Source organism: Acinonyx jubatus, chromosome D1, assembly GCF_027475565.1.
Source record: "Acinonyx jubatus isolate Ajub_Pintada_27869175 chromosome D1, VMU_Ajub_asm_v1.0, whole genome shotgun sequence".
NCBI classification, from domain to species: domain Eukaryota; kingdom Metazoa; phylum Chordata; class Mammalia; order Carnivora; family Felidae; genus Acinonyx; species Acinonyx jubatus.
Window position 1 is genome coordinate 112,269,579 of NC_069390.1, and position 21,624 is coordinate 112,291,202.

General features: G+C 45.4%; 1 protein-coding gene across 8 annotated transcripts in view; it reads right to left on the reverse strand.

The window, feature by feature from the left end:
- The window catches only part of YAP1 (Yes1 associated transcriptional regulator), a 111,194-nt gene that overhangs the window by 33,852 nt on the left and 55,718 nt on the right, over positions 1-21,624 (reverse strand). For 4 of the 8 annotated variants that reach the window (XM_053204194.1, XM_053204198.1, XM_053204200.1 and 1 more), the window contains exon 4: positions 2,186-2,305. In XM_053204194.1, coding sequence (XP_053060169.1) covers positions 2,186-2,305 — 120 coding nt within the window. The remainder of the gene's footprint in view (positions 1-2,185; positions 2,306-21,624) is intronic. The other 4 variants (XM_053204195.1, XM_053204199.1, XM_053204201.1 and 1 more) reach the window with 1 other exon arrangement.

The following is a 21,624-nucleotide window of genomic DNA, read 5'->3' on the forward strand; positions in this document are numbered from 1 at the left end:
ATTAACTTGACCCAAGCTAAACACAGGTAAATAATACAGATTTGGGGAGTACAGGAAAGCAACCTCACAACCATGAAAACAAGAACCCACCGTTTGTACGTGCACAGCTCAAAGGGTCAGAAAGCGGACAATCTGTATTTTTCTGGCAGAGATAAAACCCACTCCTGTCTCGAACCTCAGACTTCATGAGCACCCCTGCACTCAGCAGCCGGGCTCTAACCGCCAGAGCCCCAGCCTGGAGAAGCCCCCGCCCCCCTGTTACACTGGGGCTCTGATTGAAAAGGTCTGGAACAGATTAAAAGTCAGGCCACAAAATAAAAAGCTCTGGCAGGCTATCAAGCCTGTCTGGAAGACACACACACAGTGGGCCCACACAGGGAAACTATGGGCAGTAAGAGAATTTTATGGAACTTTTCTTTGGAATATGCAATTGAATGTGCGTATGCATGTGCTGAAGGCAGGGTGGGAGAATTGTTTTCAGTACTCTTCCTTACTCGAAACAAAAGACCAAGCTCTGTGCATAATCAATGGCTCTACCTAGGGTCACGGTCAAGTTGCTTTATTTCACTATTTTAACTGAAAGCACTTACAGAAAAAAACAAAGCAAAAACAACAACAACAACAACTTTGTCCCAATTCCTGATTTCTGGAGTTAGCCAAGAGTTAATTATCATCTTTCATAACCTTATGTTGGGGGGGTGGGGGTGGGGGGGAACCACAGACCACTTAAAAAAAAAAATCTCCAAAATGTGGACAAGCTGAATCCATTTCATTAAATATGACTTAAGGAAACATGGCTGTTATTGCTCCAGTCCGTACAAATGGCAACATTTATTAAAATTCTCTACCTTACTTGGTTTCCTATTTCAACCACAAGGCTTACTGAAGTATTAAATAAAACCTGAAGGTGCAAATTATTAACATGCCACATTACTTTTTTAACACCCAAACAGACTTTGAAGCTCAAAAGTCTAACATTGAAGCCAAGCGGCTATCTGTCAAAAGGACAGTCTGTTCTCTGATCCACCTTGGCTTCGTGTGAACAGGGGGTCCCAACTAGCCCACCAATGACCAGTCAGCTTGGGGGGAACCCAGATGTTGGAGGTTTCTGAAGGTATACATACAGACATAGCCAAACCGTTCACAATGTTTCTGAGAGGGAAGCAATTTTACCCAAGAAGCTCTGGGCAGAGTTTCTTTTCCCCCCAGGATTGTGTTTTGAAGGCATTCACAGAGTTAATTCCTCCTTCCCGTAAGAGTCTCCACAGTTGTTGTTAGGTCAACCCCGCAGAGCTTCAAAAGCCCCACACTCCTCAGTCTGACCTACTCGATGATCTGCACGTTGTTTTCATTTAGCTGTATCCAGCCCAAAATGCAAACTTCAAAACCACAATGCTTTGCTCCTTTTTAGATTCAGTTTTCCGTGGCTTTGGAAGAGTGTCTCAGAAACCCCACTGAAATAATAGAACAGCGGAAAAACACGGGATAAAAAGGCACTAAAGAGGTTGTATATGATTATCAGAATGTGAATGTGTGCATTTGGGAGGGGAGTGTTCCTTTGTGCAGAGGGTGATTTAGAAGGGAACACGGCTTTGCTTTTTTGTTTCCTGAATAAAAAACTAAGGAACCTTCCTTAAAAAAAAGAAAGCCAGTCAGGGGGAGAACAACAGAGAAAATGCCTTCACTGGCGCCTCCCCAGGGTGACAGCTCCAGCCCAGTGGAGGACAGAAAACCAGACAGCCTCCGGCACAGGCCACTCCTCGCTGCAGGTGCACAGAAGCAGACACTGGGTCAGGACCAAAGCCGGCATCCCAGGCCTTAGAGCAGTGTGGCAGCCTGACTAGCACTGCAGTTAGAAAGACCATTTTACGCACACTCACCGCGTCGCTCAAAGGGTGAAAGGAGCAGGACTCTGGTTAGTAAGCTGCCACAAGCCGTCCCACCCCACCCCCAGCCCAGGCGCCCAGGCTGCAGAGCAGACTCACACCTGCATGTGTCAGGTGCAGAGTGAACATATGTAAGGAGGTATAAAAGCAGGACTGGAAAAGCTGGCTGGGCAGTCTTCCTATTCAATACTAGAAAGCAACGCAATTTTATTTCAGGGGATGTTCCCAAATTCACACACACACACACACACACACACACACAGTTATCAAAAATATCTAAAAAAGGTTTTGAGTTGAACCTTTACCAAAACGAGGGTCAAGCCTCGGGTCTAGCCAAGAGGTGGTCTTGTTCTTATGGTTTATATAGTAGATTTCTCCATCCTGAGTCATGGCTTGTTCCCATCCGTCAGGCAGAGGACCTATAAATACAGAAAGAAAAAAAAATCACCGTTGGTTTTTTTACTTGGTAGAAACAAAAAAACAAGGGGGGGGTGGGTGGGGGGAGTGCATATTTAAAAACAAAACGTCACAGAATTGAGCATACGTTCAGAGGAGAAAAGGAAACCTGTATCCCGATTCCTGACCCGTCTCCACTTCTTTATACAAACTACTAATTAATAAATGACTACAAGGCTCTTCGACGAGGGGCACTGCAGTCCACAAGTGTCAGGAAAAGGTGCCGCTTCAGCAACTCAGAAGTGGCTGGGGGAGGTGGGCGAAGAAGGGGGCAGGGTCTCCCATCTGAAAGCTATGGAGAGAGGGAGCAGCACCCGGGAAGGGAGCTGGGAGATTCCTGCACCTTCCTGGGGGGAGGAAGCTACAGGACGGCTGGGCTGTGAGGGCTGCAGCAGGAAGAGGGGGCCCAGGGCAGACCTGTGAGTTCCAGGTACCTCTGGGCCCACCTGCGCGCCTACCCCAGGATCCGGGGAGGTGAGTCAGGTGGAGACGGGAGTTGGAGCGCTGGCTGGAATTCCACGAGGTACAGGTGCGGATGGGCGGAACTGAGGGCCATTCCAAGTGGATGGTGCCTGTGCGCTCCCCGAACCCCCACAGCAGCGGCGCGGACCCCACTCCAGCGGCAACACTGAACCACGACAGGGCTCCGTGTGCTACCACATCACACAGCTCACTCCACCCCGCACGGCCTGAGTCCTCTTTTCCTCCACGTACCAGCCCTGGCAGGTGCCGGCCAGCCCTAGGAGTGACCCTGAGGGGGCTCTGTGCATCCCCCCCGCCACAGGCCAGTCGGCTTCGTGTCTGACACCGGGCACTGATGGGGTCGCACGCACTCCTAAACGGCCCCCCGCCCCGCCCGCCGGCTTGGGGCACCCAGTGCCAGCCGCGTCCAGGGCTGCAGCTTGCTGGCAGGGCCGGTGTCTACCAGCAGGGGAGCGAGTGGGAAGTAACCTCGGTGAACACGACAGACCCAACCGCTTTTCTCAGCGGCAGTCACTGTCGGGTGGGCTCGACGCCACTACTGGGAAGGCAGAACCTCCACAAATGAACCCCGATGGCTGGGCTCCACCTTTTCTTGGGAAGAGGGCCCGGTGGCAAATCGCTTTTGACCTTCCAAGTTCCTGAGCAGCCGAGAGAGGAACAAGTCAGCAGCAGTCGCAGGATGGTTCCGGACACCTCCCCCAATGGGCCCTGCCACCGTCCCCGAGCCTGCCCCCGTGCAGGTACCTCTGCCTTTTCTACCGGTTATGGCTCTCCACCAAGAGCACCATCCTGGACACACACCTGCCTCCCCTGTCCCCTCCACCCGGCAGGCAGGCGCCACTGCACTGTCTCCGCCTCGTCTGCACCGTCTGCACCGGGGTATCGCTAAGAACTCAGCCTCCCAGAGGCAGCAGCTCTTCCTTCTTCACCACTGGGGAGCCTCCTTCAGAGCCCAACTTCTCACCACGCCCCCTATTTCCAGGGTCTTCTATCGAACAGCCACCAGGCTTTCCTCCTTCAGATGTCACCCCTCCCATCAGCCTTCCCTGACCACACACATTAGTTTTCTCTTCGAGGCTGCGTTCCCATGTACCTGACAGAGCTGCAATGATCTGTCTGTCCTGCCAGTGACCTGCTCACCCAGCCTTTAGGGCACAGGCCGGCAGACCCTGCACAGTAAATACCTGAGGAAGAATGGAGGGCCTCCCTTTGAACATTCCGAACCTTCTGTAAATGAGCTTAAAATCATGTAGTACATACACTTCAATTAATAGGTTTATAAACAAAAATGACGTTATTAAATTCAGTACTTTGTGCTCCTTAAAGCAAACTTTTTCTTCCTGAGTGTATTTATTTTTACAACTCTTTTTTTAATGTTAACAACTACAGAAAGGCAGAATGGAAAAAGACTAAGGAACGCCTGGGTGGCTCAGTCGGTTAAGCGTCCGACTCTGGATTTTGGCCCAGGTCTTGATCTCACGATTTGTGAGTTTGAGCCCGGTGTTGGGCGTCAGGCTTCACATGGACAGCATGGAGCCTGCTTGGGATTCTCTCCGCCCCCCCCCCCACCCCTGCCCTGCTCACTCTCTCAAAAATAAGTAAATTAAAAAAAAAAAAAAATAGGAAAGAAAAAGCCTAAGTTTTTTGTGTCCTACTCACCAGGGAAAAAACTAAACAACTTCAGTTTTCAGTTTTGTGATATGTTCTGCATTTCTCCCTCATGCATGTGTTTTGATAACACATGTATACCCACACATGTCATACTCTACCTGTCCCATACTGGCTTTACTCACTAAATATATTATTGGCATCTCTTCTTGACACAGCACATAGATCTTTTTCTTTTTAATGCTTCATATATATTTCAGAGACGTCGTGGGCTCCATTCGAGACCAGTACAATAAAGTGAGCCAAATGAATTTTTTGGTTTCTTGGTGCATGTAAAGTTACGTTTACGGTAGTGAGAAATAGCGTTATCTCTAATAAAAGTAACAATGTGCATACCTTAATTAAAAAATATTTATACCTAAAAAAATGGTAACGTGAATCAGCTGAGCTTTCAGCAAGTTGTGCCCTTTTTGCTTGTGGAGGTCCTGCCTCAGTGCAGAGGGCTGCTGACTGGTCAGGGTGCTCAGCACGGCCATGGCAAGTTCTCAAAATGTTCTCAACAATGAAGTTGGCTGTATCAACTGACTCTTCCTTTCATGAATGATTTCTCTGGAGCACAGGAGGCTGTCGGACGGCATTTTACCCACAGCAGAAGTTCTTTCGAAAGTGGAGCCCATCCTCTCAAACCCTCTGCTGCTATATTAACTAAGTTCGTGCCCTATTCTGAATCCTGTGTTGTCATCCCAACAGTCTTCGCAGCGTCTCCACCAGGAGTAGATTCCATCTCAAGAAACCACTTCCTTTGCTCGTCCGTTCGAACCAACTCTTCACCCGTGTACGTTTGATCCCGAAACTGCAGGTCAGTCCATCTCCAGGCTCCACTTGTGATTCAAGTCCTCTTGCTGTGTCCGCCACGTCGGCAGCAACTTCCTCCCCGGATGTTCTGGGCCCCGCGAGTCATCCCTGAGGGCTGGAATCAATGTCCTCCAAACTCACGTTAATGCTGATGCTCTCTAACTTCTTCCTATGAATCACGACTGTTCTTAAGGCATCTAGAATGGTAAAAACACTTGCCAGAGATTTTCAGTTTACTTTGCCCAGATTCAATCAGAAGAACCACTGCCTTGTGAAATGTATTTCTTAAATAATAAAAGACTTGAAAGTAGAAATGACTCCTTCCCTCCTTAAACCTCACGAACCAACCTCCACTCGCTTCAGACTTTTCTTCTGAAGCTTCCTCATGTCTGTCACCCTTCACGGAATTGAAGAGAGTCAAAGCCTTGCTCTGGATTAGGCTGTGGCTCACATGAACACTGGGAATGGTCTGATCAGCGTGGAGGCCGCTTGGCTTTCCTGTTCATGTGTTCACTGGAGAAGCACTTTTCAGGTCCTTCAAGAACTTCTTTGCACTCACAACTTGGCTGACTATTTGGCACGAGAGTCCCGGCTCCTGGCCTGTCTCAGCTTTCACGTGCCTTCCTCACGGGGCTCGATCATCTCCAGCTTCTGACTTAATGTGACAGACGTGTGACTCTTCCTTTCACTTGCACACTGGGAGGCCACTGTAGGGGCACTAATGGGCCCAATGTCCCTACTGCTGTGTCTCAGGGAAGAGGAAGGCCGAGGGGAGCTGCCGTCAGTGGGGCAGACACAACACAGGGTTTGCTGATTATGTTCGCCGTCTTACGTGTGCATGGTTCACAGCACCTAAAACGGTTCTAACAGTAACATCAAAGATCTCGGATTACCAATCGCCGTTAACAAATATAGTAATGAAAAAGTCTGAAATGTTATGAGAACTGCCAAAATGCGACAGAGACACGATGTGAGCAAATGCTGCCAGGAAAACGTGTGACAGACTTGACTGACGCAGGGTGGCCACAAACATTCAGTCTGTAACAAACACAGCGTGTGAGAAGCCCGGTGAAGTACAACACGTTAAAATGAGGCATGCCTGCATCAGAAGTCACTTCTCGCTTTTCACAAGTTTAGGGGCCACAGGCGTTTTTCAATTTTGTCAGCGTAACGCACAAACGCTGGGGGCAGCCACGGCAGCGCCAGTAAGGACACGGTCACACAGATGAAACACAGGGACATTTGGAGATGTCATCCACCCAAGGTCGACCGTAAACTTGCTCAAGGTAAAATCTGAACTCAGATCTCTGACTTGAGAGCTTCCGCTTTTAAACCATACAATATGCTCCTTCCCAAAGACATAAAACCTATTTCCCAAGACTTATGCATTTCCATACGTTAAATTTGCAAAATGGAAATAGTGACTTTATCGCTTTATATCCAAGTTAAATCATTAAGTACTTACCATATTTATTATATGTAAATATTATTTGTTATATGTAAATCAATAAATGTTTAGTATTTCACTAAAAACAGCAAACTTCAAAAATTAAGTTCAGGAAACTTCTCACTGATACCATTCTTATGCACCATCAACAATCAAAACTGAACCTCTGATGGCCCTCATTTTAGACACGAAGGTACAGAGGAGAAGCAATCCCAGTGCAAACTACTGACTGCTGCCGATTCTCACACCTATTTCTACTTGAGGAAGGTGCCTATGAAATACAAGTACTGGGGGCGCCTGGGCTCAGTCAGTTAAATGGCCGTCTTTAGCTCAGGTCATGATCGCGCAGTTTGTGAGTTCGAGTCCCACATCAGGCTCGGTGCTGACAGCACGGAGCCCGCTTCAGATCCTCTGTCCCCCTCTCTGCCCCCTCCCATGCAAGCGCTCTGTCTCTCAAAAATAAACATTAAAAATGTTTAAAAATTACTGCACAATTAATTTTAGAAGCATGCTAATGTGCAAAACAGAAAAGAAAATAACGCTTTATATATTCATCTGTATTTTTCATTTAACATTCTGGGTAAATATGATGTTACATGGAAAGAGATGGTTCAAAATAGATACCGAGAAAGGTACTAATCAAAGGCAAAGGCACAGATGAGCAAAGATTACCTTCAAATAGGGTTGTACCACAACTGAATCCTTAGTAGCAGAAAAAGATAACAGACAAGAAACAGATCTTCAACCTTAAATGTGAATGAAAGAAAACAATATATCGGGGTGCTGGGTAGCCCCGTCAGTTGAACGTCCAACTCCTGATTTTGGCTCAAGTCATGACCCCAGAGTTGTGGGATCGGGTCCCATGTTGGTCTCCATGCTGAGCATGGAGCCTGCTTGGGATTCTCTTTTTTTCTCCCTCTGCCCTTCAAATATATACAGACATATAGTCAGATCTGGGCTACACACACACACGCGCGCGCGCACACACACACACACGCGCGCACAGAGATTTTTAGTTAAAGTAGTCCTTAGAAGAAATCCAGTGACTTGATCCTTAATGCAGGATTCTAAGTCATTCTGCTAAACTAATAAGCTAACTGTTGAATAACCATGAAAGGGGCGCCTGGGTGGCTCAGTCGGATGAGCGTCCGACTTCGGCTCGGGTCGTGATCTTGCGGTCCGTGAGTTCGAGCCCCGCGTCGGGCTCTGTGCTGTGCTGACAGCTCAGAACCTGGAGCCTGCTTCTGATTCTGTGTCTCCCTCTCTCTCTGACCCTCCCCCCATTCATGCTCTGTCTCTCTCTGTCTCAAAAATAAATAAACGTTAAAAAAAAATTGAAAAAAAAAAAAAAACCATGAAAAGCAAAGAGAGCAAGAGCGACAGACTGAGTCACTGGTTACACAGGCTCCTAAAAGTTTGACTCAAACATGTGTTTGGGCTAACCTTAAGGCACAGTAAAGTACTGAGTCCAAGGGGAAATCTGGGTTTCCCACAAAACTACATTCTTAAGAGAAAACCACAGGAATTGATCAAAATAAATTTAGAATGATCTTTGAGTTCAATTTATATTCTGATTTAATGTGTTATAAATTTCTTCAATATGGAGCACACGAAATGAAGCAAATGTAAGTAGCCAAATTTTATTTTATTTAAATCAGATGATCTTAAATCTGTGATCAAAATCACCAGGGAAGCCCCACTCTTAGGAGTCCAGGTTCAGAAGGTTCGCCCATAGGGCACTGATGGTGCCGGCCTGGGGACACTTACAACCGCTGAGGGCTGGTCAGGCGGCACCTCTACACCCCAAGTGCCCACTAGCAGGTACCGTGGGCGGCTCAGAGCCCCCACCATCAAGCGCTGCAGGTCTGGGAAAGGCACCACCTTTGCCGGGAGAGGGCGACGCGAGCGGCTATGTCCACCAGGACCAAACAAGTCCTGAGTGGTGCTCTTCCTGTAAACACGTGAAAAACCTGAATGGCTCCAACAACTATTAAGGAGAAGCAGCTCACAGGTCTTCTGCCTGTGATAACTACGTGGAACTGAAGAGCGGGGATCCTGGAGGTGAGACGAGTAGATGAGATCCCCGGATTCTCACTGGTGACTTGGCCCGACACCATGTCTGGCTGAGAAAGCTTTTCTGTCCCGGTGAAAATGAAGAGCCCTCACTCGTCATCTGGGTCTAACTGGCTGTGCGTTTCTGTCCAGGCCAGACGGGGAAGTGCCTGCACACAGCAGTGTCCGTTTCTGTGCACACAGTGCATTTTTCTATTCTATTGTCTAGCAGAGGGCCGAGGGCCCTCTACTCAGAAAGGGGAATAAATGTCTGAAACTAATCAACATGGAATTCAATTAAAATCCTTGATTTACGCTCATGAAACAGTGTTTTTTCCGTGTAAGTTCAACCTCTCCATTATCCAGCATGACTTAAACCAAGACACAGAGATAGTTACCAACGTCCTACTACATCCAGACACACTTCTGGGACTGGAGATGTACAGCTGTGAGCAGACCAATCCCTGTCTCGTGGAGCTTCTGTTCTAGCCGGGAGGACAGACAGATATGGACAGAAGAGTGCTGGCTAATGAGTGCACTGAGCAAAAAGACATAAAGCAACACAGATGCAAAACCCCTGGAAAGGGTCTTTTAGACACATGGGCCAACATGGGCTGCTCGGAGGAAGCAGAGAGTCCAACAGGGTGTGAGCTGAAGTCTGTCATGAGCCGGGGAGGAGCATCCCAGTCAGTGGGACTGGGTGGAGGGCAGAGGTACGTGGGGCATGGTTTTGACGGTCAAGACTTGACCAAACAGCTTTCATCGGTCCAACCAGGAGAGGGCTGCACGCATAATACCTAACACAAATTACCAGTGCTCCAGGGTGATACCAATTCTCCAAGCTCAGGGAGAACCTCGAAACGAGTCTGAGTGGACAATAAACATTTTCATGCTAGGTCATGTTCACGTGTGCTGAAGACAGGCCCTCAGACACAGGGAAGATATGGGAGCTTTTCAACCTATCACACCTGACCACTGCACCGAAGTCTTTTGGGGAAGAAGGGGAAATAAAAAAAAATAAGCACTAATCAAGAAGGCAGAAAGATGTCAGCATTTTAATAAGATGTAAGGAGGGTGAGAATTTTTTTTTAAGTAAGCTCTACACCCAACTTACGACCCCAAGAATCAAGACTCGCGACTGAGCCAGCCGGGCACCCTAAAGGTGAGAAATCCAAACTGGGATAAGCAAGAGGAAGAAGAGTGTTAGGCTACTGTTAAAATAATTCATAAATCAGAGTTACTTATCCTTGGGGAAAATAAATTTTTAGGTAGGATTTACTACTGGTTGAACGATAACTTATCTGCTACAGCAATATAACTTCCTGCACTATTTTAGGAATAAAACACTCCAGGTCCTAACACGGATGGTGACTCAACATCCACTTTTGCATTAGTAATGACTGCCATTTGCAATGTCTTATCAAACAAGAAAGTCTGGATAAGCCACCCCGCAAGCTGAAGAGCAACCTGTCCTACTGGCCTGCCCCACGATTCAGGGGTAGAGTTGACACCCACGACTCAGAAAATTCACTAACCACACCCTGATGAGTGGTTCAAAGTACAGAATTCTCAAGAAGTCATTTCCTCAGAACGTAGGAGGAGCCGCTGTAAAAGACGCCATGGCCTCTACAAGGAATCTGCTGCTGACCTCTGTGAGTTCCGGATTCTGGTCCTAAGCTGGCACTTAGGACAGCTCACAAACTCTTACTTTACGTGGGGGCATTCGACGCTCTTTGCAAGTGCGTGTTAACTCCTTTACCAGCCCCGCAGTACAGGAACTATCATTTCCCCCACCTTACAGATGAGGACACGATGGCACAGACAGGCCGCCCAGGATGCGTGCCCGCCAGCACCGGTCACACGCTTTCTTCTGCAGGCGCCAGTGCCATGTGCACGACGGCTCCCACACCTTTCGCGCTTCACCCGAGGCGCCAGCCTCTCTCTCTTCTCCACCAAGTGGACACGACACACTTTACAAAACATGTTCCCATAATCTGAGTGGCTTCTACTTAAAAAAAAAATTTTTTTTTAATGTTTATTTTTGAGAGAGAGAGAGAGAGAGAGAGAGAGAGAGATAAAGGGAGACAGCACACAAGTGGGGGAGGGGCATAGAGGGAGGGAGACACAGAATCCGAAGCAGGCTGCAGGCTCCGGGCTGTCTGCACAGAGCCCGATCCGGGACTCGAACTCACAAACCGTGAGATCGTGACCTGAGCCGAAGTCGGACGCTGGACCGACTGAACCACCCAGGCGCCCCTGGATTCTACTTTAAAGTACCACCAGCTGCACTTGCCCCTGAAACCAAACTGGCACGCAGACTTTCACATCTCCGGGATGGGGTGGTACTTCAGCGGCAGCCTCCCAGCTGGCCTTCACCCGTGTGGTGGCGCAGCACGGAGCCTATTCGGGAGTCTCTGTCCCCCTCTCTCTGCCCCTCTGCCACTTGCACAGTCTCTGTCTCTCTCAAATAAACAAACTTTAAAAAAAAAAAAAAAGAAATTGCACTCGTTTAGATTTCTTGGAGGTTTATACTGCACACTGTCTTGTATTTACTCTTTTACACTGAGTTTAGCTAGAGGCCAGTCAGTGGCATGGGAAGATACATCATTCTGCCCCAGAACACAGAAAAAGAGTTTTATTTTGTTTCTATAAGCAAGTGTGCTCAATTCTGCAAGGTGGACGAGAAAAAACATGGCAACATTTATTAGAAACTAGCACTAGGCCTAGTGTGCAACACTCTGCTCTGCAGACTTGAGGTTTTCAGAATATGTGGGAACTGAAATATATTCACCCCTAACTCTTCAGCAGTTCTGTATCCAAAGGAGTCTTCCATAGACATACGCGTCTGAAATCCCTATACCTGGTCTTCTAAACCCTAGACGATCCCTGATAAAATCTTGTCCACACGAGAAAGATTCTTAGGTGGACACACTCAAAAAAACTGTCATGTACAATCATTAAGTATTATTGTCACTAACTTTTTGTGTGCCTTCAATAATCTAAATGTGGGACAAGTATTTATAAATGTATTGGTTGAGGAAAACAGCTTATAAAATCAAGTTTTGGTAAAAGAAATAGAATTTCCCTTCTGGTATCTACAGCAACAGTGGACTTAAAGCACACAGCCCTAGGTCACGCGGTCAAAACTATCATTTTTGGGTACAGGCCTAGAAGCTAAAAAGACTATAAATATACCGATTAAAATCTGTTTCACAAAAGTAAACGCAAGGGTGGTGACGAGCCGTTTCTTTTTCTCCTTCAAGTTCGGATGTGCTCCTAGAGGCCGCTGGAAGATTCTCGTGCCCAACGACTAGAGACACTACCAAGCCCAAAGCCAGGCTGCTCACCTGCACGCAGTGCACCACTCACTCGCCTCCCCCCCCACCCCCGCCTCCCCCATCAGGCCCTGAGTCTTAAACAAACACCCTGATTTCTTCGTCTTGGTATCCCCACAGCTGAGCACAGCCACACTACACAACCAAAGTCTGTTGAGCGAAAATGATTAAAAACCTACCTGTGGAAAGAATAATTGATTGGTCTTGATCAAGTCACAATCTCTTGGCTCTTTAGTCTGTGCTTTTATAAATCATAGGTTTTTTAAAAGTTGGTACCACTGGGGTGCCTGAGTGGCTCACTTGGTGAAGCATCCAACTCTTGATCTCGGCTCAGGTCATGATCTCACAGTTCATGGGTTTGAGCCCCATATCAGGCTCTGTGCTGACGGTGTGGAGCCTGCTTGGAACTCCCTCTCCCTCCTCCTCACTCTGCCCCTACCCCACTCATGCACGCTCGCGCTCTCTCTCTCTAAATAAATAAGCAAACATTAAAAAAAGTTGGTACCATTTTTACAGAATTTTTATATTAAATAAGCTCTCATATGAACTGATGGATTCCTATCTATCACTTGTGTAGCTTTTATTCCAACAGAAAGTAGGAATAATATGAACACAGAAGTAACAAAGTAGACCTTAATAATACTTCCGTGGTCTCAAGTTCACCATTCTAGAGCCTCTGTTCTGTGCAGCCCATGAACCGGCAGCATGGACACTACTTGCAAACGTGTTAGAAACGTGGAGCCTCAGGTCCAGACCCAGTAGGTCCCCCCTCCCGCCACAAATTAAGAACCACTCATTCATAACACAAAAAACTAATAAGGCTCACCTGTGTTCACTAAACTCTTATAGAACGACCTACCATTAGCTCAAACATCACCAACACAGCAACAGTGCAATTTGGTTGGTTAGTAAAAAAACAAAAACAAAACACCCTTGACGCATAAAAATGCAATTAAGTATGATTTCAGCTCTATATTAACACTCTAGAAAGACAGCCTAGTTTAGAGAGAAGCATAAAAGGGTTCGAGATTCAGATGGACCTACAGTCAACCCTGCTGGATCTTGTATTAACCTTCTAACCTTGTGCAAGTTCCTTACTCTGCGTGAAACTTCCTTTCCTTATCCACAAAGTGGGAGATGAACATTCCATTCAATGGGAGAGGTTTACAAGAAGAACTTGACGTAAAGTAGGGTAGGTACTTTTTAAAAAAGTCAGTTCCCTACTCTTTCCTGGAACAGTTGTGCGATTTTGTTCCAGTAATGTATTTACTTTACTAAAATTCATACACAATGCAAAAAGAGTCAGGTTGATCAGGAAATAAACCTGGGTCTCAAAGATGCAATGAAGGGCGCCTGGGTGGCTCAGCTGGTGAAGCATCTAACTCTTGATCTCAGCTCAACTCACAATCTCAGGGTTAGGAGTTCAAGCCACACCCAGTGTGGAGTCTACATTAAAAAAAAAAAAAAAAGTTGAAAAAAAACCCCCCAACTTTAACCTAATTGAAGTTTTGCCACCTCCTTATCTTACTGATTAAAAGAATAAATATTTTGGAAAACTCTTTATTGTTGCAGGATTCTTTTTATTTCACTGATGCTGCCTATATATGGTAGTTTATGGATATCATTTTTAAAGAATTAGCATTTTAATCTTTCACACAAATATTCCTCTTATGAGTCATAAAATTACTGTGGCAAAAGAGTAACCAGAAGTATTTAGAAATCAGTGGGAAAGACAAAAATAATATTCCAACACTTGTCAGGAGAAGAAATAAAACAGGCATTTATTTTTTTGTTAAATGTAAATAACTGAATCTCTTTCTCAGTCTCTCTACTCCAAAGCCAAGCAATGTTTCCAAAATTCTACAAATAATCACTGAAAACAAAGTTGAACATGGCCGCTTCTATCTGTAAGCACCAATATCCAACAACTCATGTCACAGAGAAGCTGGCAGCAAAGACACTCACATGCCAACTTTTTCCTGTATGTTCTTTAACAATATCCTCTTACTCTACAAGTTAGTCTGTTGGGTAAAATAACAGAACATTAGGCTCAGTATTTACACTAAAATCTTAGTAACTTCCAGAATTCAAATGAGCTTCACTTTCCCAAACGATTACTTCAAAAACTCCTAGTAGAATTTTAAAAATATCTGTTATTTGTGCCCTAAGACCAGGTCAAGGGAACTCAACAGCCTTGAGTTTCTGTATATTCTCCAATCACTGCACAAAGAGAACCTCTAACATGAAGCAAAGAAGACAGGAAGGAATTCCTTTATCTAAAACAGAGACATTATAAAAACTTCTGATCCTCAAGCTATTGAAAAATGAAGAAACTCTATAGATCCACCTTTCAACATGATTAGCTGGGTTGTCTCCAATAAAGGAATGAAGAAATGGATACTTTGAAAATGCTACAGATTGTATAGGGCAGCACATTAATATATAAACACATACCTCAATTCCAGAATAAGCGACCTCACAGTTTTGCTTCTGTATTTGGGGACTGGGAGATTCCTACACAGGGTGCTTATTTGAGACTCAACATAAAGAAAGACGATTTATCAGCCAATATCTATTGTTCCATTTGCCAAATGTTGCTGCCTTGTCCAGGTTAATTCTGAGTTTTAACATTATTTAGAAAATAGTTTAGCTTTCCCCATCAGAGCACGACAGAGGCCATTAGCTGACTCGACACCAGTGGCACACTCCATTGAGAGCAAAGTCCCAAAGCCACCCAGATTGAGAAGTGCCCTATGTAGTACGTCACTGGGTCTAACAAGACTTCAGAAGGACAAACTACAAGACACGTGATAACTGCAAGCTATTGTCACTTGCAACCTGGTTGGACGTTCACACTGAATTAACTATTCTTGTTTTTTTTTAACGTTTATTTATTTGAGAGAGAGCACACGTGTGCCTAAGCAGGGGAAAGGCAGAGACGGGAGAAGAGACAGAATCCCAAGCAGGCTCCGTGCTGTCAGCGCAGAGCCCGATGTGGGGCTCGAACCCACTAACCATGAGATCATGACCTCAGCCAAAATCAAGAGTCAGGCGCTCAAGCGACTGAGTCACCCAGCCGCCCCGAGTTAGTTTTTCTATTTCACAAATACTTTTATCTTCATAGTTCCCATATATTGTTTACTTGCGACTTTGAATAATATGAACTAGACAGGCCCATATTTTTAAAGCAAAAAAATGGCTGCTTCCATATTACTATTTTCCAGGAACTTCATTATCAAATCAATCAAGACATAAACTATGTACAGAAAAAAACCCCAAGTTTCCAGAGAATTAGTTATATTGGTCTTGGATTATTATGCTTTTTTGCTTTTTACTATTCTCTTATCCTGTGGCCATCTTTTCCTAATTTACCTACATTTCCAAATGGAAAAAAAAAGCAATTTTGGTTTAAATAATGATAATCTGGGATAGGAGGTTGAGAGTAATGAGTGAAACACAGTCTCTGTCATTTACGCCATCCACTGCTCTGTCTTTGGGCTTTGTTGCTGTTTTATTGTTTGATATATTTTAGTATACTCTCAGTCCATATATAATCACTTCAGGTTAACAAATAATTTCCATCTTATAACCGTCAAGACCTTTCAGAAGAATCAAAAAAAATTTCACTCTGTAAAAGAAGAAAACCTTATTTAACAGTCTACCATCTATACTAGAGAAATGTGTAAGAATCTAAAAGCCAGAAAATAACGCATGACTGGGATGAGAGCCAATGACCTGTATTTGAGCATAAATTATTTTAAGGGTGCCTGAGTGACTCAGTCAGTTAAACATCTGACTTCAGCTCAGGTCATGATCTCAAGGTTTGTGGGTTAGAGCCCCATGTCGGGTTCTGTGCTGACAGCTCAGAGCCTGCTTGGACTTCTCTCTCCTCCTCCCTCTGCCCATCCCCACTTGTGCATGTGTGCGCTCTCTCTCTCTCTCTCACTCTCACTCTCTCTAATAAACTTACAAATATATATATATATTTGTGTATATATATATATATTTGTGTGTGTGTGTGTATATATATATTATTTTAAAGGGAGAGTGGCTACCTGTTACTATCAACTGCTTAAAATGTAAAATATCAGATCAGATCACACTTACTTACCTCTTATACACCTGACAGATACCAAGCGCGATGTATCTTGAGTAATTTTTAACTATGCACAACCACGTTACGTGGACTGTGTTAATCTTCACAGCAAGCCTACTGTAAGTTCAATGTTAACTGCTATTCCCATTTTCCAGGTGAAGACACTGGTCGCTCCTGCAGCCCATCAAGATGGCGCAAGCAGTAAGTGACAGCGCCGGGATGCAAATCCACGTCCGCTGGACTTTCGCCCTTATTCTCCATCCCTCCGTTCACTCAGAAGGTGAAAAGCAGGATTCAAAGCTGATGAGCTACAGTCAGGAAGCGGGAAGCAGGAAGCAGGAAGCAGGAATTAGTGGCTCCTAAAGCTATGGTCAGCTCTGCCACTTGGCTCCACGCCCTTTGCTTTTTGAAGTTAAAAACCTTACACCGATCTACCCTTTACTGGTCCTTTTACCTCATCACATCCACTCTCTGCCTGTCATTTTTCTCGGTAACCCTCTCTCTTCCCCACGGGTTAGGAGGCCCCAACAGAGACTGCATGAGGCCAGCAAACGTGATGGCAGCTCCATGTGCCTCTCTCCGCCTGCTTCCAAACAGTCTCCCCCACTGCCAAGAAGGGGGTCAGCACAGTCCTCTAACACGTATCATCTCTGGTGATCAGGAGGCCATTTTCTCCACCCACCTCGAGGCATTTCCTAGGAGTTCCATGCAGGTTTTCATAGCAGGGAAATCTCAAAGAGCTGCACTGGTAGATCTGGACATTAGTCAAATAAATGCCTCACTTTAAAACATACAGACAATGAATTCTTTAAAATGTACCTGTAAAATAGGACATCTGACTCTGCATGGGTACCAAAGGTACATTTTTAAAAAGCAGATAATTGGATTATTGCTTAATTTAAATCAAGGCTGATGATTTTTAATGATTCTAAACAGTCACCAGCCTCTGGCATTCAGTTATCTGTGGATCGTCACAGGGTATACTTGTCCTTGACTTTACCATTACTCTAAGATTCCACAATCTTACCGGTTATAGTTAACGAGCTACTACTCAACATTTAATATCTTCACATAAATAAAGCTGGTTAAGGAAGTATCACGTTGTCTATCATAAAAGCCACTAACATCCCACAAGCTCTCCGTATGGAGACCAATTTTACACAGATCACGAGCATGCACAAAAGGCTGTTTGCATGCTATAAACATAACACACTTGACAATTTCTCAAGGGCAATCATCTCAAGTAATGTTTTTAAAGTAATCTCTATGCCCAAAGTGGGGCTCAAACTCCTGACCCCGAGACCAAGAGTCACCTGCTTCACTGTCTGAGCCGCTGGGCGCCCATCATCTAGAGTAATGTAAGAGAGTAGGGCTTCTACATACTTTTATATAGGTACACGTTATTATAGATTTTTACGTAAAATGAAATAGGAATATTATCTTACTGAATGGCTCCAATCTCCTTTTAGTCTTCTTTTCCTCACTTATCAAATTCCTTTTACAAAGTTCACTGTCATTTATATGCCAATTAGGTGGACACTTAAAGGGTATGAATTAATCTACTTCATAAAATCTAGTTAAGTTGGGGAACCTGGGTGGCTCAGTTGGTCCGACTCTTGGTTTCAGCTCAGGTCATGATCTCACAGTTCACGAGTTCGAGCCCCATGTCAGGCTCTGCGCTGTCACTGTGGAGCCTCCTTGGGGTTCTCTGTCTCCCTCTGTTCTCTCTCTCTCTCTCTCTTTCTCAAAAATAAACAAACATTTAAAAAATCAGGTCTCTAGAACCCTCTCCCGGTGTACCATTTAACTGGCAAATCAGTGATTTCTCAATGATACATATTAAGAAATTTGGCCAATTACAAACCACGGGTATCCAGTGTAGCAATGGAATCCATCACTTCAACCTCATATTTTGAAAAAGAACTTATGAAAACAGAAGTAAACTGATCATTTTGCTAAACTAAATTAGACTGAATGCAAAAAACAGGATTTCATCCAATCTCAGACTTGGAGAGAATTTTAAAAGATCAGTCAGTTCAGTGAACCATTGAAAAGTGATACAGAAAACGGGTCTGGAGAGTCTAAAGAAAATGAGAGTTTTAAGGAGGTGGTCTGATTAGAAACAGACCAGAACACAAAGCTAGACTCGAATATTTGAAGGAGGAGAATTCTTTCTTAAAAAGCAAAAACGAAAAAGTTCTTGCTTAAATGATTAAGGACAAAAATGTAAGTCAAGTTGCATTTAGCATGACCGACCCAGGAAAGTGCTTCAGGAGAGACGTGCAGTGACCACTGTGTGCGCCCTGCTGAGCTGGAAGCCCCTTGCTGTTCTGTTACAGCGAACATTCTCGAATGTATTTAAATACCTACCCTCACAATTCTTCTTGCTCACCGTCTCCAGGCTCAAAACTCTCCTGAAGAGATGACCTTGGTAGCGCAGGGGGGCAGAGCCGGCCAATCTCTCTCGTGGTGATCTGCGGAACCGGCACGCACCCCCCCACTCCGGAAAGCACAGCCACCAAGCACCGTGCGTGCGTCCCAACAGAGAGAGGGGAGCCCCTCGCTTAAGACCTGACTGAGGTGACATGAGAGCTGTCATTTCACAGGAAGGGAGGATGTGACATTCGTTCCAAAGCATTTCAATACCGTGTACAAGTCCCCTATTCTTAAATGTCCACTAGCTTGGAAAAAATGAAAGCCAACCACGGAGTCGTGTGAATTCACGCCATACACATGCCATCTACAGCCTCAGCACTTGACGCGGCACTTACGCCATTTGTGTTTGTGACCAAATTCACAAGAATCTAGATTTAAATTTGTGCCATTGTAAGAATTTTCATATCACCTTAACATCTTGCTCTCATTCTGAAACTCTGTGTGACTCCTTTTCTTTTTTAGGATGTTTTTGTCTTTGAGTTACAACAAAGCAAAACAAAACACTTTTTGGTTTCACCCTGTCTCTTCCTTTCTTAAAGCACCGTTCTGCGCCACCAGCCCACTGAAGACAATGACCCTGCATGCCCTCCATAATCGTTCTCTCTTCTTAAGGTGCAGTATGTGCTCGGCGGCGTGCGGTGCGGAGCCTTGTTCGGCGAGCCCCCCACACCCACCACCTTCTGGAGAAGAAGTGTCCCGTGAGCCGGGCGCACTGACAGACCGCCTCCAGCTGCGTGGAGGCTTTCCTCGGACACTGACTCTAAGCCTGGTTCACATGTAGATTAAGAGGACGGGCTCTGGGCCTCCACCGGCAAACCCTGAATCCTGGCTTCTACCGCTTATCAACTGTGTGATGTGGGGACAATTATGTAAGTTTCCTCATACGGGAAGGGAGTCTAGTGAAAGCACCTAACTTAAGTGGCCACAAAAGGACCCCAGAACCCTTCACATGTCTTCCTACCATTCTCTCCGACCACCCCTGACACATGCCCACATCTCTCTCGGGGGCCTGTCCCATTTCAGGTCAGCTCTGTTCCCCCCACTCCTAACCCAGCACGCCACTTGGCTGGACGCCACTTGGCTCCAACAGTCCCTGTCAGAGTCACTCTGTTCACCAAACAAAGCTACGGGCAAGCGTGCCTACTGGTTTATGTGCGGTATATAAAACATACTTTACAACCAAAACACGGAGCTAAAAAAATACATGCAAATATTCTAAAACCCACTATGACCAATTTGATATATACTTTTGAATTTGAACACAAATTTGAATACAAATTCTCCCTACTTGCTCAGGCCGTTATCATTTGAAAATGTAATAGGAAAAAATTAAACCCATGTTCTAAAGAATCACAATCAAACTTGTTACATGCAAAATGCCTAAATCTTCCAAAATAAACTTTTAATAACCTACTTATTACTGGCTTCCAGGGCATGGTTTTAGGTGGAACATGACAAAATGAATAATGTGAGTCATCTTCTTTGGACTATAAATACAAGGCAGCTTTCACAACTTTTATTTGGAAATTTGATAAAAGAGAACTAGATGTCAAGTAAAAATATGAGTCAAATACATACATAACATTTTGCCTTAAGACTTAAATATCACACATAAGTTTCTGCAGAGTAAGTAAATGTATTCACATTAAAACAAGCTAAATGGAAGATTCAGGGAATGAATTTTTCAACAGTTTATATAAACAAAGTTTATGACAAGAAAAGCTTCGTCATGAATCTTTCTTCATGTTTGTTTTCAGCACGTAACTCTTCAGAATTCAAGTGTCTGGCCCAGCAAGGGCAAGGACAGACCAGAGACCCCACACGCCAGCCCCGCCTTCCGGGGCAGAAGGACGATTCCAGTCCTGGGCTCTCCTGGGCCCGGAGCCGGTTGGCTGGCCTGTTGTCCCCACAGGCCAGAAGTCCTTTCCAAAGCCTGCTGCCGAAGACAGTCTACACTGCAGCCACCCACATGGGCTGGTCAGTCTGCCGGGTGAGCAAGAGGAATGGGCCGTGACAGACACACCGTCACGGCCCTGAAGGTGGCCCATTACGGCCGCTGCCTTCTGTGCTCCGAACTGGGGCCGAGGCAGAAACCCAACCCGAAGGCTCCAATCCCAGATGCAAACACGGAGCCGTGTCTTCCCGGGGCACCCCTTCCCCATCTGCACAAAGAAGCCCAAGGGGGTAGCTATGGCCTGGGGCCCACACAGCAGAGGTACCTGACTAGGAAGTCACTAAACCTTCACTCAGTACCTATTCTGCACTAGAACTGTAAATAAAAGCTTTATTTGTATTATTTCCTTTAATATCTCCCCCTCCGTAGTAACGGGCAACAGAATTCCCATTATGTAGATGAGAAAACCAGCATGTTTCAACACACTGCCAACCAAGAGAAAAGAGCCATCCTCAGGTCTATCATCAGTGAAAAGGGCAGACTGCGTTCAGTAACACATACTAGTGGTTTCTACACTGCGACCTTCCGGTTACTTTCAAGGTAGAACAAATATGCTCGTTAAAAGGTAGTTAAGAACACCACAGCTTGGCTTCCCACGCAAACCACTAAGAGAAAAAAGAAACCTCCAACTTTAAGACCTCAGACAGAAAAAAGCAGTGGGTCAAAGTCGACTCAAACACAAGTGTGTCAAAATTAACCAAACTAAGAATCGGGAGACACTGACTTCAGAACTGAAACTGTAAGAACGGTGCCTTCTGGTTGCAGCCCTTCTATATATTAGTAACTGAACAAGGCTTGGGTAAAGCATGCGATTTTGAAATAAAGGACGAAGTCTCCCACAAAAAACCAGGTAGAAACGGGGCGCCTGGGTGGCTCAGTCGGTTGAGCGTCTGACTTCAGCTCAGGTCATGATCTCGCGGTCTGTGATTTCGAGCCCCACATTGGGTGCTGTGCTGACAGCTCAGAGACTGGAGCCTGCTGCGGATTCTGTGTCTCCCTCTCTCTCTGCCCCTATC